Raw genomic sequence first — 15,431 nt, forward strand, 5'->3', positions numbered from 1 at the left:
TAAAGTGAAGCCTGAAGATGTGACTGAATTGCTGTAATTTCATGATAAAACTTTAAAGGATGAGAAGTTGCTTCTTATGGATGAGCGAAGAACAGGGCTTCTTGAGATGGAAACTATTCCTGGTGAAGACTGTTGAAATAACATCAAATGATTTAGACTATTACATAAACTTAGTTGATAACACAGTAGCAGGGCTGGAGAGGATTGACCCCAATTTTTAAAGAAGTTCTACTGTGGGTAAAATACTGTCAAACAGCACTACATGCTACAGAGAAATCATTCATGAAAGGAAGAGTCAATTCATGCACTAAGCTTCACTGTTGTCTTGTTTTAAGAAATGTCCACAGCCACCCCAACCTTCAGCAACCACCATCCTGATCAGTCAGCAGTCATCAACATCCTGGCAGGACGCTCCACCAGCAAGAAGATTATGACTCACTGAAGCCTCAGATGATAGTTAGCATTTTTTAGCAATTAAGTATTTTTAATTAAGGTATGTATTTTTTTTAGACAGTATGCTATTGCACACTTAATGGACTACAGTATAAATCATTTTCATATGCACTGGGAAACCAAGACATTCCATGTGACTCACTTTATTGCAACATTCACTTTATTGCAGTGATCTGTAACTGAACCCACAATAATCTCTACGATAATCTCCGAGATATGTCTATAACTCAATTTTTTTAAAAAGAACTGACTCTACTTCAATCAGACTCAAACCTAAAATATGACATGTAAGCTACTATATAAAAAATAAACAAGGTCCTACTGTATAGCACAGGGAACTATATTCAATTATCTTGTAATAAACTCTAATGGAAAAGAATGTGAAAAAAGTATATATTCTGAATCACTTTGCTGTACACCAGAAACTAACAAAAGATCATAAATTAACTATACTTCAAAAACAATTATATATGTGTGTGTATATATATATATAATGTTAATCTTGCCTGACAGGCATTAGCCATTTGTTTCTACAAAGAATACAAAGGAAGTTGTCCCTCCCCAACACCCCCAAATAAGTACTGTATTTTACTTCTGTGCATCCCACATCCTCCTTGGCCACTGGCAACTGTTGCTGTATCATCTCATCAGCCCAAGTACAATCCTCATGACCAGCTGATGCCAATAAACTTTTATTTCCTCTGCCCATCTCCTTCACATTCCTTATAAACTTGTTAGATTTCAAAGCAATACCTCAGAAAGTATTACTATACAACTCAGAAGACTTAAGGAATTAAGGGGTTCATGTCCCCTTCCTCCTTCAAAGCCAGTAAAAGTGTATCAAGCCCTTACATCGTATCACTCTGACCTCCTCTTTTACCTCCCTCTTTGACTTTTAAGGACCCCTTTGATTACACTCAGCCCAGCCAGATAATCTGAGATAACCTTCCCATCTCAGAACCTTAAGCCATAACAATAAAATTTACTCCCAATACTACTACTGTACCCATACAACAGAATATTATTTGGCAACATAAATGAATGAAATACTGATACATGGTACAAAATGAACCTTAGAAACATTATGCTAAGTGAAAGAAGCCAGTCACAAAAGACCACAAATTGTATGATTCCATTTATATGAAACATTCAGAATAGGCAATCTTATAGACAGCAAGTAGATCAATGGTTGCTTAGGGCTAGGAAAGTAGGAGTGGGTAATGGAGATGGACTGCTAATGGGTAAAGGGTTTCTTTTAAAGGGCACAAACACATTTTAAAGTTAGATTGTGGTGATTATTACACAGCACTATGAGTTTTTTTGTTTTTGTTTTTGTTTTGCGGTACGCGGGCCTCTCACTGTTGTGGCCTCTCCCGTTGCGGAGCACAGGCTCCGGACGCGCAGGCTCAGCACGCGCAGGCTCAGCAGCCATGGCTCACGGGCCCAGCCGCTCCGCGGCACGTGGGATCTTCCCGAACCGGGGCACGAACCCGTGTTCCCTGCATCGGCAGGTGGACTCTCAACCACTGCGCCACCAGGGAAGCCCCAATATGAGTATTTTAAAAAATTGAATTGCATACTTTAAATTGAATTGTATGGTATATGAATTATACATTGATAAAGCTGTTGTTAAAAATACTACTGTATTTATTATGGCTACCATTGAAAAGTTACTATGTGCAAGAAACCTTAGAGACCCTATATCATCTGATTCTTAACAACTCTGTGAGTTCAATTTTTCATCTTACAGATGAGAAAACAAGTTCAGTAAAATTATTTACACAAAGTTACAGAGCTGGTCAGGAACAGTACCCAGATATACTACTCTAAAGAAATGTCTCTATACAGTCCGTGCTTTCTAAATTATGCCATGCTTGTCATCAAATACTTTATTGGAAATATAAGAGATCACTGACATACAAATGGCCTTGAAAAAACAGGCATTTGGTTTCTATCACTGGTGGGAGTAAGTTTTTGTGAGGCATCAATGATAAGAAATAAGGCTTAACACAGGGAATTATACCCATTATCTTGGGGGGCGCGGGGGGTGTGTACCTATCTTATATATACCTATAATGGAGTATAATCTGCAAAAACAATACTGAATCACTATGCCGTACACCTGAAACATAATACTGTAAATCAACTATATGTACTTCAATAAAAGGAAAAAAAAGGCTTAAAAGGTTAGCGTCATTGTTACTTAATTCAAAATCCACATCTAGAAAACAAATGTCTCTGGAAAGCAATTAAAAGTAATTAAGCTCATATAATTTGTTCCTTCTCTTTCAGTTTATGTCAGAGCTAGACTGTGAATGTCTTCAAGATACAGATGTCATCTGTTTGTCATTTTTTAAGTCAGCGCCTCTAAAAATTCTTGGTTCTTTGTATTAACAGAAACACCAACAAAATATAAATATACAGAAACCATCATTATTTCTTTAAACTACACTCATTAGGCAAAAGTATTCCTTTATTTAGATTTTATTCTTACATTTAGTTTTTTATACATACATTTAGAGGAAACTACAAACACTAACTTATTAGCCATTCCAGAAAGATAGGTGGATAAAGAAAGTATAAGAGGAAGAAATACAGATATATACTAAACTAAACGTACACTTCTTCACCTAAAATGCAACTAATCATCTATTTAGTTGTTATATTAGTCTGTTTGCTGCTGTAACAAATTATCACAAACTCAGTGGCTTAAAACAACACCAGTTTATTATCTTTTGGTTCTGTAGGTCTGAAGTCTGACATGGGTCTCACTGGGCTAAATTCAAGGTCTCAGCACGGCTGCGTTCCTTTCTGAGGTGCTAGTGAGGAATGCTTCTTTGCCTTTTCCATTGGTTCATGTCCCCTTCCTGCATTCCTTGGTTCATGTCCCCTTCCTCCTTCAAAGCCAGTAAAAGTGGGTCAAGTCCTTCTTACATTGCATCACTCTGACCTCTTCTTTTACCTCCCTCTTCCACTTTTAAGGACCCTTATGATTATACTGGGCCCACCCAGATAATCTGGGATAACCTCCCCAACTCAGGACCTCAAATTAAGGTCCTTAACTTAATCACATCTGCAAAGTCCTTTTATAATGTAACGAAACATATCCACAGGTTCTGGGAATTAAGACATTGATATCTTTGGGTAACCATTATTCTGCCTATCACAGTTGCCCTTATGTTCAAAGAAATCAGGATATACCCATAGTAAATTGAGCCTAAACTGGAGGAGTGGTGGGGCATACTAATGGTTTAAATAGAGTACGTAGAATTTGGGATGAAAAATTCCTCCTTTTTGTTGTCATATTCTTACTGACATTCTATTTTGAAGATGAACCATAATTAGATACATGGAATAATAGGAGAAATAGGTTGCCATTCAAAACCATGATAGGAAATAGAACTATCTAAATGAATGTCAATTTTCAAATCTGAACAGAAACCAAAAAAGCTTATTTTGTACTTTCTTTTTACACCTTGTTCTGCCATAGCACTCAGCAACTACCATTCATACAAAAGCCACAGCCTATATCATAAAATTGGGTGTTGTACTAATTCAAACTACAGAAAAGGTAGCTGGGAAGAGTATACCAGGGCATAATGACCATGAGTTTTTATGAACCTTTAAACTAAAGTATCCAAAGAAACATTATATATGTGGTTAAGAAAACAAACCTCCTTTTTGAAAGGTCCAAATTCAAAACGAAATTATGTCACTACATTGTAAGACTGACTTCTGCTTAATTCCCCAGAACAACATTCTGTCCAGTGTTTAACTTTTTCAATTTAGCGTTATATCTTTTTTGACTCCAAGACAGAAGACTGATGTTTGATGTACTCAAGTTATAGCCAGCATTTACCAATTCTTTGATTCGACTTTTTAAAGTGCTTATGCTTGAGTCCAAAATCCGAGGATTTTCAATTATTTGTGAAATGCTAATTTTTTCTTCTATGAGGCAGTCTATTTTATCACTAAACTTTTTCTCTCCCAAGAAGATCACATCTGGACAGCTTAAAACAAACTTCCGAATCTCTTCTGTAGTACACCCAAGAGAAAACAGTCTTTCTTTGATATTTGTGTAGTTTCTTCTCATACAATCATTGGAAAGGTCTAGGATTTTAGCTCCTGGACCATGTATCAAAACAAGCAGCTGTTCATTGTTCAAGTTGAAAGCTGACTGTAAAAATTCAATATTAGTTTTTACCCGTTTGGTGCTCTGAATTAAGATGAAAGGGTTTTTAAAAATTATCTTCCTGACAAAACCTGTGGGATCATTGTGACCCAAAGACAAACAGACTTCTCGCAAAAATTCAACCATCTGTTTATTCAGCTCGAGACTATTGGAGAAGGTACGCGGGGCACTGGTCAACAATCGACAAAGGCATTTATGGGTCAATCCAACTGAGTAGAGGAACTCTATATTTTTCTCTAAGTTTAGGTTGTTACTGGACCGAAAAAAGGATTCAGGAGAACGTTCCAAAATAGCTACAATTTCAAGGTCTGATGTCACAATTCTTCTCCACAGATCCCACCGATATGAAAGACTTTCAGGTGTGCGTGTCATGGCTCGTGGATATCTTGATATGATGCTAGCAATCACTTCTTTGCTAGCTCCTTTAGACAGAAGGAATGTCTTCAGGTTCTGCTCATTAGTACCTCTCCTATTAAAAACTCCAGGCTGTCGTTTCTTTGCCATGTCAACATCTACTCCCATAGTAAGTAAGTTATTCAGCAGTTCTTCACTTTCCAAAGGTTCACTGTCTGCATTATCACATTTCATACTGAAAAGCCTAAATGAAACTGATTTCAAGAGGACTTCTGCTGAAAATCGGATCATCCAACATCTTGAACCAAAAAGAAAGTTACTTCTCATATACAAGAGGTTTCTTGGTGCCATAATGGTCAGGTAGCCCAAACCTTTTGGAATGCTGTATAAAACAACATATAATAATATTATACAAACACACATGTTAAAGAGATAAAAGACCATATTATGACCCTGTAAGTATCATGGTCATTTCTGTAAGAAAACACCTAGGGATCCAGCTCTCCTGGTGCTGTGGTAACAATCCCACCACCACACTCCCACTCCCTAGCTCACTGCTTCTGATTATCTGTGGGTCAGGGGCCAGTTCTATTCTTAACATAAAGAAAAGCAGTACAGCATCATCACTGCTCCAGAATTATTCCTGCCTTTACCTTCCTCTTTTTATTTGGCCTTGCCTGCCTTGGCTACCCAAAACCAGTTGCCCCTCTCCATCTCTGCTTTATCTTCCTGGTTACCAAACCTTTGGCTTATTCCTACTAACTGATGCTTTCAATTCTGCCTTGTCTTCTAACTTACTAGATCTTTGGCCTTGCCTCTGCCCATAGATACCAGACTTCTTTGCCTCTGTTCTCACTTCCTGGTTATCAAACTCTAAATCTAGGGGACTTCCCTGGTGGCACAGTGTTTAAGAATCCGCCTGCCAACGCAGGGAACACGGGTTCTACCCCTGGTCTGGGATAGATCCCACATGCCGCGGAGCAACTAAGCGCATGCACCACAACTACTGAGCCTGGGCTCTACAGCCCGTGCTCCACAACAAGAGAAGCCACCACAATGAGAAGCCTGCACAACGAAACGAAGAGTAGCCCCCACCCGCCACAACTAGAGAAAGCCCGCGCACAACAAGGAAGACCCAACACAGCCAAAAAAAAAAAATTTTTTTTTAAACCTCTAAATCTAGCCCTGAAAACCAACACTTCATACTACCTAATTTCCACCTTAAACACCTTTTTCTAGATTCATGGTACTCGTTAAACCCATGCTATCATTAGAACCTTAATTCTTATCTTACATAGCTCCTGATTCCAGTCTCCATGTCACTCAATTTACCTTAACGTCCCCTTGGTTCTTGGGTTAACCCAACAACTCCAAACCAATTTTCATCTTCATAATGATCTAGCTGGCATATTTCATACACACAGTCCACCGCATGTGGAACTATATAGAGAGATGGGATGTAAACATTTTAAAAGTTACTTTTGCCATTCTCCTCACCACCATTTTATAAAAGACTAACTCAGGGCTCTCTGCATCTGTGTCACAGCACATGTAACTTTGATCAAGTGACTAAAACCTTGATAACTCATTTTCCTGATCATTTAGAAATAGGGCATAAAATGGATGAACTTATACATGATAATAATCATAGGTCCCTACTAAAACAAGCACTCTATTTATAGGAAATATTTTACGAGAAAATTAACAGAAAAGTTTTCTTCTGTTATCCAGCTTGTCAGATGGTTTATGTTCCTAAGTTGTTTGTGGTCTCAGTCATACAACAACACATAATACTTTTTTAACTGTACTTTCTCCTTTTCAGACTATACAGCTGTGACAAACTTAGTTCTTGATTCCTAATTACTTACAACAGGCTCTTATCACTTAAAAGAGGCATTTCCTTTCTCCTCTCTGCTAATTAAGCATAAAATAGAAAATAGAGATAAATGGTTCCAACTCACCACTAATATCTCTGGGCTTGAGACACTGCTTTCAAGATCCATATAAGAAAAGCTCCTCTGTGTCTGTCCTTTTAATTACTACAATCTAACAAGAACTTGGATTAAGCCTACAGGCTGGGAACATTCCTGTAACTCAGATAATCCACCAATCATCAAAGAATTAACAAAAGATTCCAAAACTATAGATTCAAATAACATTCAAACAAAACGCAGAACACTCACAAAGTAAACATCAAACAGCAAAAGCACATTTTAGATTGCCCTATACTCTTGAGTTCATTATTCTTCATGTCTCCATAATACCACATACTACTCTATAACTACATACTCTTCCAAAAATGCATGAAGATAGGAACTTAAAAATAAGATCCTCCTAACTAAAGAATGAAGGCTTTACCTTGCCCTGCTCAACAACCTGCTCTCTTCCAGATGCTCAGGGTGACCTCTACTGGATAATGGGACAGAACACTGACAGCTGTAGATAAAACCAGTGCTTTCCAGAGAGGGGTGAGGGATTATCCAACGGGACGCAGGTAGAAAACAGTAAAACTCCAATTTATGTTTGTCTTGGCCTTTTAAAATTTCTACTTTTTACATGTTTCATAATGTAAAAATGTATACAATAGTACTATAAAACATGTATATAACTAATTAGTAAATAAATATACCTATATTGGAGGTACATTTATAAACCTTTTTATTAAGATTGTACATGTTCAAAAATGTCTATGACTACTACTCTAGACTACACTCTACTCTTGAGAAACAGGGCTGAACGAGTCACAGAAAATTCAAAAGAAATTCTACTGATGAAAAACTAAAAGTAAAAATATATGCCAAATATCTTAACAAAAGAGGAATAAATTAAGGTTTCTCCTGAATCTGTCATAGGGGGATTTTGTCTTTGTGTATAGTTAATTCTCCATGGAAATATCTTTCACACAACTTAATGTCCAAAACCAAACTGAGCATCCTTCCCAGCCCCAAAACCAGCCCTCCTCTAATTAATGAAATCACTATTACTCGGTAATCACTCATGATAAAAAAAAAAAATCTGAAAGTAAGCTTTGGGTTTTTTTCTCTTCCTCAACCCCAGTCATTAAATCATGTAGATTCAGCTTCTTCAGTACCTCTGAAATCCAATCTCTCTACTCTTTGCTATTCTCTCAGACTATAACAGCCACTTAACTTGCTTCTCTAACATCAGTCACTCAAAACTGCCACCACAGTACACCTGTAAAACAAAGATGTGATCACGTCCCTCATTCCCTGATTCCCTGACCTCTGTAGCTGTCCCCTAGAAGGTAAAATCTTCAGATTGACCTTTCTAGCTATCTATTCTATTCTACAACCTCACAACAAAGCACCATTGCTCTCAAATCTCGGGTCCTAAACATCCTTGACCATTCTTGTCTCCCTGCCTTTTTTTAAGCTGTTCTGTCTTTCAGAAAGGCCTATCCTCCTAATGTCTATCCACAGTACAAGATCCCATTCAAACAGTATCTTACCACAAATCTTTAACTTAAGAAATACTTGAAGTTGAAGTGAATCATTTGTTTTATAGTAATTTGTTACTAAGAGTCTAAAACTAAGTGTTCTATTTACATAGGGGAAAAAAGAGCTGAACTGGACTTAGAACTAGCAACAAAAATTTGGTTTTGATTACAATACTATAAATGCAATAAATTGACCCCCCCAAAATGGTATGAACAGTCTTAGCTAAGCCTAAAAACAATGGTAACTAGTATCAACAGCTGGTAAACATATGAAGAAATGGGGGGAATTCTCAAATATTACTGTTGTTGAGGAATTTGGTACCATCCATCATATCTTTCAACCCAGCATTTCTCCTTCTTGGAGATTATCCAAAGGAAATACAGGACAAGAATACACATTTGTTATTTTAAAAAAAAAAAAAAGGATGACCATTATAATATTACTTGCTACAGCAAAAAAGAAGGAACCCAACTGGCCACCAATAGTAGAATGATTAATAAATAGTGGTACATGTATACAATATAATACTACACAGCCTCCTTTTAAAAATGAGGCAGGGACTTCCCTGATGGCACAGTGGTTGAGAATCTGCCTGCCAATGCAGGGGACAAGGGTTCGAGCCCTGGTCTGGGAAGATCGCACATGCCGCGGAGCAACTAGGTCCGTGAGCCACAACTACTGAGCCTGCGCGTCTGGAGCCTGTGCTCTGCAACGAGAGGCCGCGACAGTGAGAGGTCGGCACACCGCGATGAAGAGTGGCCCCCGCTCGCCGCAACTAGAGAAAGCCCTCGCACAGAAACGAAGACCCAACACAGCCAAAAATAAATAAATTAAAAAAAAATTTTTTTTTGATGAGGCAGATCTAACACAAGAGAAAGATGTCCAAGACATTCTAAGTGGCAACCTGCTTAACAGTACAATGGCTAGGATAATACCACTTAAATAAAAAGGGGGGAGGGGACATTAATATATACAGAGAGAGGAAAAAACAGAATGTTATTTTTCAGTTTTCAACACAAAAAAAGTTAAGCCTGATGAATATCAATTTATTTTACTCCTTTAGCATCCAATCTCCATTCAAAATACTATTACATCTAGCGTGGTGAATAAATATTTAAGCAGCCTAATGCAAGAAGTACCAACTGCCTCAATCTACGAATTTCAAAACTAATTAATATTCCATAACTTATTTCCATCTGTCTCTCAAATTGCCGTTTTTAATTACCAAAGCCACTATTCCAAGAGCTAAAGGTCAAAATTAGCAAATACACTGAAAATCTCTGTACCTGTAACTTGTGAGGTCTAAGGAATAAAGGAAGATTTATGAGCCCCTCTGCTCCACAATTCCCCGGACAAAGAGGCTTTTAATGGAAATGGGTAATCACTGGTTCCAGGCTTCTACATTCCAGTTAGTCTTCTTTTGACAAAACGAGCTAAGTTTGGAGATATTTACAGCAATGAACTTCTCACCTCATTTGTCTTAAGGAAAGAGAACTTTGCATTCCTCCAGAAAAGCTGAAAAATAGCTGTTTCCTAGAAATGGAAAAATAAAAGGGGCGGGGATAAAATAACGTCAGGACTTGTAATACAGAATAAGGAGCTCAATTTCAGCTAACGCTGCATAATGTTCTCGTGAGATGCATAACCTCTTATATACTAGGCATCTCTCAGAGATACTGAGAAGAAAATGGCAAGTACAAGCCCGAGTATAAGAGGTAAAGGCGGCAGAATCAGAGTATAATTTGTAAAACCAGAACTAAGTGCTTCACACACATTATCTTAACATCCACAACTTAAAAGGTCGGCATCATTCCTAAAATTACAAAATCAGAAAAAGCGCCGAGCTCCCTCACTAGCTTGACTCAGCTCGTTGAAGCAAGGTTCGAACCCAGTTGAGTCTTTAACTCAAAAATTCCACGGGTATTTCCACGGGTTCTTCCATCCCTCTTCCTCCCACAAAGAAACTCTACAAGGGGCTGCACGGGAACGGGACTCCGTTACACATCACAGTCACCCAGACCCGCTTCTAAAAAGACAACGCCCGCCGGCAGCGAGTCACCGACCTTAACTTGGACTATAACTGGGCGCTAGAGATACCTTTACTTTCCCTTCTGGGGTCTGGAGAAGAACAGAAGAACGGAAGTGGACAGGAATAACTTCCGGCGAGGGGCCGCGCACAGAGGTGACGTCACCCTCCTGGCGCCCCCCGGCGGCCACGCGGCCGCCTTCCATAGCCTGACGCTAGGGCCCCGGCAGAGGGCAGCAGGAGACCGCGGTGAGCGCGGGGAACCGGTCTTCAGGTCTGATTTTGGAGGGCGGGGCGGGACTCGGAGCTTTCCCAAGACCCGGCCAAAGGCCCAGAGTCGCTGCAGGGATCCGTTTCCTGCAGGCGACACGCGGTGGGAAAGTCACTGTTATATACGTGAAGTTTGCAGCCTGATAGGATGATTACGCTTATTAATGTGATTAACATGGCGTGGATGAACACCTCCGCGTTTGGTGCAGGAAAACGCGTGTGAACAGCTCCAGGTTTTCGTTTTTGAACTACCTGGTAAATCCTGAAGTGTGGCTGCTAGTCCGAATTCAGTCAGCCTTCAGGACGGGAAGCAATTCTAGTGTTCTTCGATTTAAGTGCTTACAATACAAATTACTTCTGGTTCTTTTGAAATTGTGACGAATTTGTGCTATTTAAATCAAAGTTTTGGGACTTCCCTGGCAGTCCTGTGGTTAAGACTCTGCGCTCCCAATGCAGGGGGCATGGCTTCCATCCCTGGTGGGGGAACTAGGATCCGGCGTGCCCCAGGGCGCGGCCAAAAAATTAAAAAATAATAATAAGTAAATAAAAGTTTCAGTACAAACAATCTCCTCATCCAGTGCGTTTTTGTCACCTCTGGGGGTGTCACCTTAAACCTTCGTGGTCCCCTCAGTCCCCAAAAGAAGGCTTATACAGAGATTAATGAAATAATCATCAGGTTGCCGCTTATCTTCTGGAGGAAGTGGTAGTTTAGTCCTTGGAAAAACAGAGAGATGGGGAGACGGTTGATCCTGAATTCTAGTACAAGGAAGAATTTCTTGCATTGCCCTCTTCTATGTAGGAGCATAGTGGTAGAATTTTCTTCATCCCATTTCTGCACCAATGAACCAATTAACGTTTTATCCTCACTCTGTCCCTTAGCTGACTCCTAGCTGGTTTGTTGTCGTCACTTTGTTTTGAATTAACGTTCTATTTTGTTGGTTTATAAGGATAAAGATTTACCTTTGAGACTTTACTAATAATCTATCTTTTAAGTGAAATGATTTACTCCAGTTCCTCCAGGTTAAAAAAAATTGTCTGGAAAAATTAGAAATGGTCTCTTTATGTGAGTTTCTAAAATCTATTTCTGCATGGAAGGAGCTCATATATCCCAGTTAATATTTACTATTATATATAAATATATAAATTTATGTATATAAGCATATAAATATTATATCTACAAACTGCCTTACAATCAGAATGTAAAACAATAAAATCTTTTTTAGGAATCAGTAAACTTCAGACTTTAAGAGTACATTTAGGATTATGGAGCCTCAGTCCTCCTTTTACAGATGAGACATTGAAATCCTTAGAGTAGAAGCCAGCAAGAGAATACACGTCTTATGACTCCTTGACCAGTAAGTTTTCTGTGATTTATACCACATGCTTTGTTGTATTGACATAGATTATCAAAGGTTCTTTCAGACTTACTTAAGCAACCTCACTGTTTGTTATTTGTGATGTCATGTAGGCAAAGGAGATTGGTTCTTTTGAAAATAAGTTCCATATTTCCTATCCCAAATTTTCTGATTACAAATATATTTTAAATACATATTATAAAACAGTGAATAAGAAAAGTATAATAATGGTTGGATTAGAACGGTGTATTTTTTTTTTTTTTTTTTTTTGCGGTATGCGGGCCTCTCACTGCTGTGGCCTCTCGCGTTGCGGAGCACAGGCTCCGGACGCGCAGGCTCAGCGGCCATGGCTTACAGGCCCAGCCGCTCCATGGCATATGGGATCTTCCCGGACCAGGGCACGAACCCGTGTCCCCTGCATCGTCAGGCGGACTCTCAACCACTGTGCCACCAGAGAAGCCCTAGAATGGTGTATTATTGATTCATTTTTCCTTCTCATATTTCTGCAGAGGTTTAATCATTAATGATTTGTGAAATGTTGTCATTACCTTCAATAAGACCAAGGACTATTACTTGGTTGTCGTTGGTGGTGTGTTAGAATGGAACCTGTATATACCTTGCCTGTATTTTATTCATTATTCGCTATATCCTGCCTGCCACCACTATTTTCAGGATGGGGGGGATATAGTGGAAAACAAGACAAGGCCCTGCCCTCCTGGGATAATATTATCCCTCCTGGGATGTTATTTCCAGGATAGGTCTCACTCAGCCTGAGTATCTGCTCATCTACATGCTTTCCCAAGACCATAGCTGACCCAAGGCCCTACTAAAATGATGTAATTAAGAAAAAGAAAGTGTGGTTAGAAACACTGGGGGGCTGTGTGTGGGAGAAGATCAGTGGCAGGGAGTAAGCGATGATGAAGGAACAAAGAGGAAAAGGAATGAGATGAAGTAGTAGCAGCATGGTAGAGAATTTTTCCTAGAAGCTGTTCTAAAGTTTTCATCTTTCTGGATTTTTAATAAAGGCTAAAGTAACTCAGTTTTTAAGTCGAATTTATATTGTCATATATCTCTTTTACAATTCTCTTTCTTTTCTGAAACCATGGTGATATTGGATGGTATATGTATTTTTAAATGACCTTACTTGTGGAAAGACAAAGTTGCTAAATTGAATTGGACCTCTCCTTCCCCAACCCCCTTTTTATTTGAAAGTCTATTTCAGGGAAAGGATAGACTCTGGATAGACTCTGGAGCCCTCCTTCCTCAAATTGGACTTAGACACTCAGGGGATGGGCTGAAAGTCAAGAACAAATATAGTATCTGTGCTATACTCACCTCTGCCTTTTTATAACTAAGGTTGTTTCTTTGTTCTTGTTTTTGTTTTTTTACTGTGCCAAAGGTACTTGCCTGACCAGCTCTGCCCAGGAAATGTCCTTAGTTTTTCATGTAAATAGACTTCCAGCAAACCACAAGCCTTTGGTTGACCACTCATGTTTGAATCTCAGAAGACCCAATTAAGGTCAGAAAGGAAGTTCCTCCATTCCCCCACCCCCTATTCAATAAAACAACACCTACAGAGTCCTGGACTCAGTGGACAAATGGATCACCCACACCCCGTCAACTTCCTAGACAGAGTGCCAGCTTCCTACAAGTCTCACTTTAGGGCCTTCAGAGGAGCATCAGGTCTCTACCCAGAACTCTCTTCCTCCATTCTCTTGCCTGGCCGTTTGGTTTGCATGAAAACAAATGGAAAAGCTACGAATTGGTTAAGGCTGAGTAAAGCTACTCAGATAGTCACAAGTGGTTAATATTCTTTCTGTTTGCAAACAAATAAAAGAGCTAGCTTAATTTCCCCCTTTTGAGAACAATTGTTTTTAATAACCTTAGATTTATGAAGAGTTTCCTGCTGGCAACTTTCTTTCTCTGAAATGTGCCTAACTGGGGTCTAGAAAGACGTCCTGAGTCAGCTTTCCTACTTCCAGGCTTATTACCACAAGGGTCTGTAGCAAGGAACTGGATACTTAGCCTGGCAAATTTGCCGATTCCAGACCTGATATGATCCTGGATTCTCATGGTAGTTAGACTGCCACCATCAGCAGGATAGAGTTGGCTAAGAGAAACGCCATTATACTTGAGACTCCTCCATTCAGTCTGGTGAGTTTAAGTACCTTTTGGGTTGTTTGATCCTATGTTACCCTGCCTTCCGTTACTATGAAGCAGTTCTTAATTACTGGTAGAAAATGTTATCTTACCACAGAGCAGGGGAGCAAATATTCACAAGATGGAATACAATCTGCCTTTTCCAAAATTATCTCCCTTCCTGTTTACAGTGTATCTTGAAATTCCACCTTTAGAGATTTATTCCTTGGTATTTATAGCATGGTGATTTTAAATCAGAAACATATTTGAAAGGGAAAACAAATTAAGCCAACAGTCAGCAAACTTTTTCTATAAAGGGCCAGATGGTAAATATTTTAGGCTTTGTGGGCCACATACTATCTCTGTTACACAGTCTTTTTTTTGTCTTTCTTTTTTTACAACTCTTTAAAAATGTAAAAACTGTTCTTAGCTCAAGGGCAGCCTGGCCACTGGCCATAGTCTGCCCACACCTGCATTAAACTATAATGAGCTACTCACATATATCTGTAACATAGTTTGTTGACTTAAAGACATCCAAAGAATAGGAATTTTGAGAGAAAGGACTCAAAAGAGAAAAATATTAATAGTATTTGAAAACATTCATGTAACAGGTATCTACCAGGTACTAGTCTAATCACTTCACCTATATTAATTGATTTAATTCTATGGTAGAAATAATATTATCTCCATTTTACAGAAGAGGAAACTGAGGTAGAGGCTAAGTAACTTGCCCAAGCTCACACAGCTAGTAAGTGATTGGAAACTAAATAGTCCAGCACCAGAGTCTATGATCATAATTGCTATGCTGACACTCAGAGAGAAATATTTTAATTCACCATAGAAAATACAAAAATAGAAATATTTTTCTATAGAAATTTAAAAGGGGGGGCAAAAATTCACCCATAATTCCATCACCTAGAAATAATCACTATTCACATTTTATTTATGTCCTTTTGGTTTATATTCTTCCAGAATATTCTTATAGATAACATTATTTTTCTTATTCAGTTCTATGAGGTAGGTATTATAGTTTTGCAGATGAGGAAGTTGAGACTTAGATAGATTAAGTGACTTTTTCAAGATCATAAAGATAATATGTGTATGGAACCAGGATTTCAACCTGGGTGGTAGCTTCCAGAACCTGTCCTCCTAACTCCAGGCCTATACTATATTCAAGTTTATAC

The 15,431-nt window shown here is 38.8% G+C and overlaps 1 protein-coding gene across 5 annotated transcripts; it reads right to left on the reverse strand.

Moving 5' to 3' along the window:
* Positions 1–2,649: 2,649 nt before the first annotated feature.
* On the reverse strand, positions 2,650–10,629 carry MTERF1 (mitochondrial transcription termination factor 1). Of its 5 annotated transcripts, none has more exons than XM_032643460.1 (3): positions 6,961–7,011; positions 6,332–6,439; positions 2,650–5,381 (listed from the first exon to the last, which is right to left on the reverse strand). In XM_032643460.1, the coding sequence occupies exon 3, from the start codon at positions 5,348–5,350 to the stop codon at positions 4,193–4,195; it is 1,158 nt and encodes a 385-aa protein (XP_032499351.1). In that variant the 5' UTR covers positions 5,351–5,381; positions 6,332–6,439; positions 6,961–7,011; the 3' UTR covers positions 2,650–4,192. The 5 variants fall into 5 exon arrangements, with proteins under 5 accessions (XP_032499351.1, XP_032499352.1, XP_032499350.1 ...); XM_032643458.1 differs by lacking the exons at positions 6,332–6,439; positions 6,961–7,011 and adding exons at positions 9,928–9,990; positions 10,555–10,629 and having other exon boundaries at positions 2,817–5,381; XM_032643457.1 differs by lacking the exons at positions 6,332–6,439; positions 6,961–7,011 and adding exons at positions 9,928–9,990; positions 10,521–10,589 and having other exon boundaries at positions 2,817–5,381.
* Positions 10,630–15,431: the final 4,802 nt, after the last annotated feature.

The sequence above is a fragment of the Phocoena sinus genome, chromosome 9, assembly GCF_008692025.1.
Source record: "Phocoena sinus isolate mPhoSin1 chromosome 9, mPhoSin1.pri, whole genome shotgun sequence".
Taxonomy (NCBI): Eukaryota; Metazoa; Chordata; class Mammalia; order Artiodactyla; family Phocoenidae; genus Phocoena; species Phocoena sinus.

Bases quoted from the DNA above. Each gene is read 5' to 3' on its own strand.
- MTERF1 (XM_032643458.1), bottom strand. From the start codon at position 9,959: ATGCAAAGTTCTCTTTCCTTAAGACAAATGAG. The intron at 5,382-9,927 runs GTGAGAAGTTCA...TGTTTTATACAG, and splicing joins CTTTCCTTAAGACAAATGAG to CATTCCAAAAGGTTTGGGCT.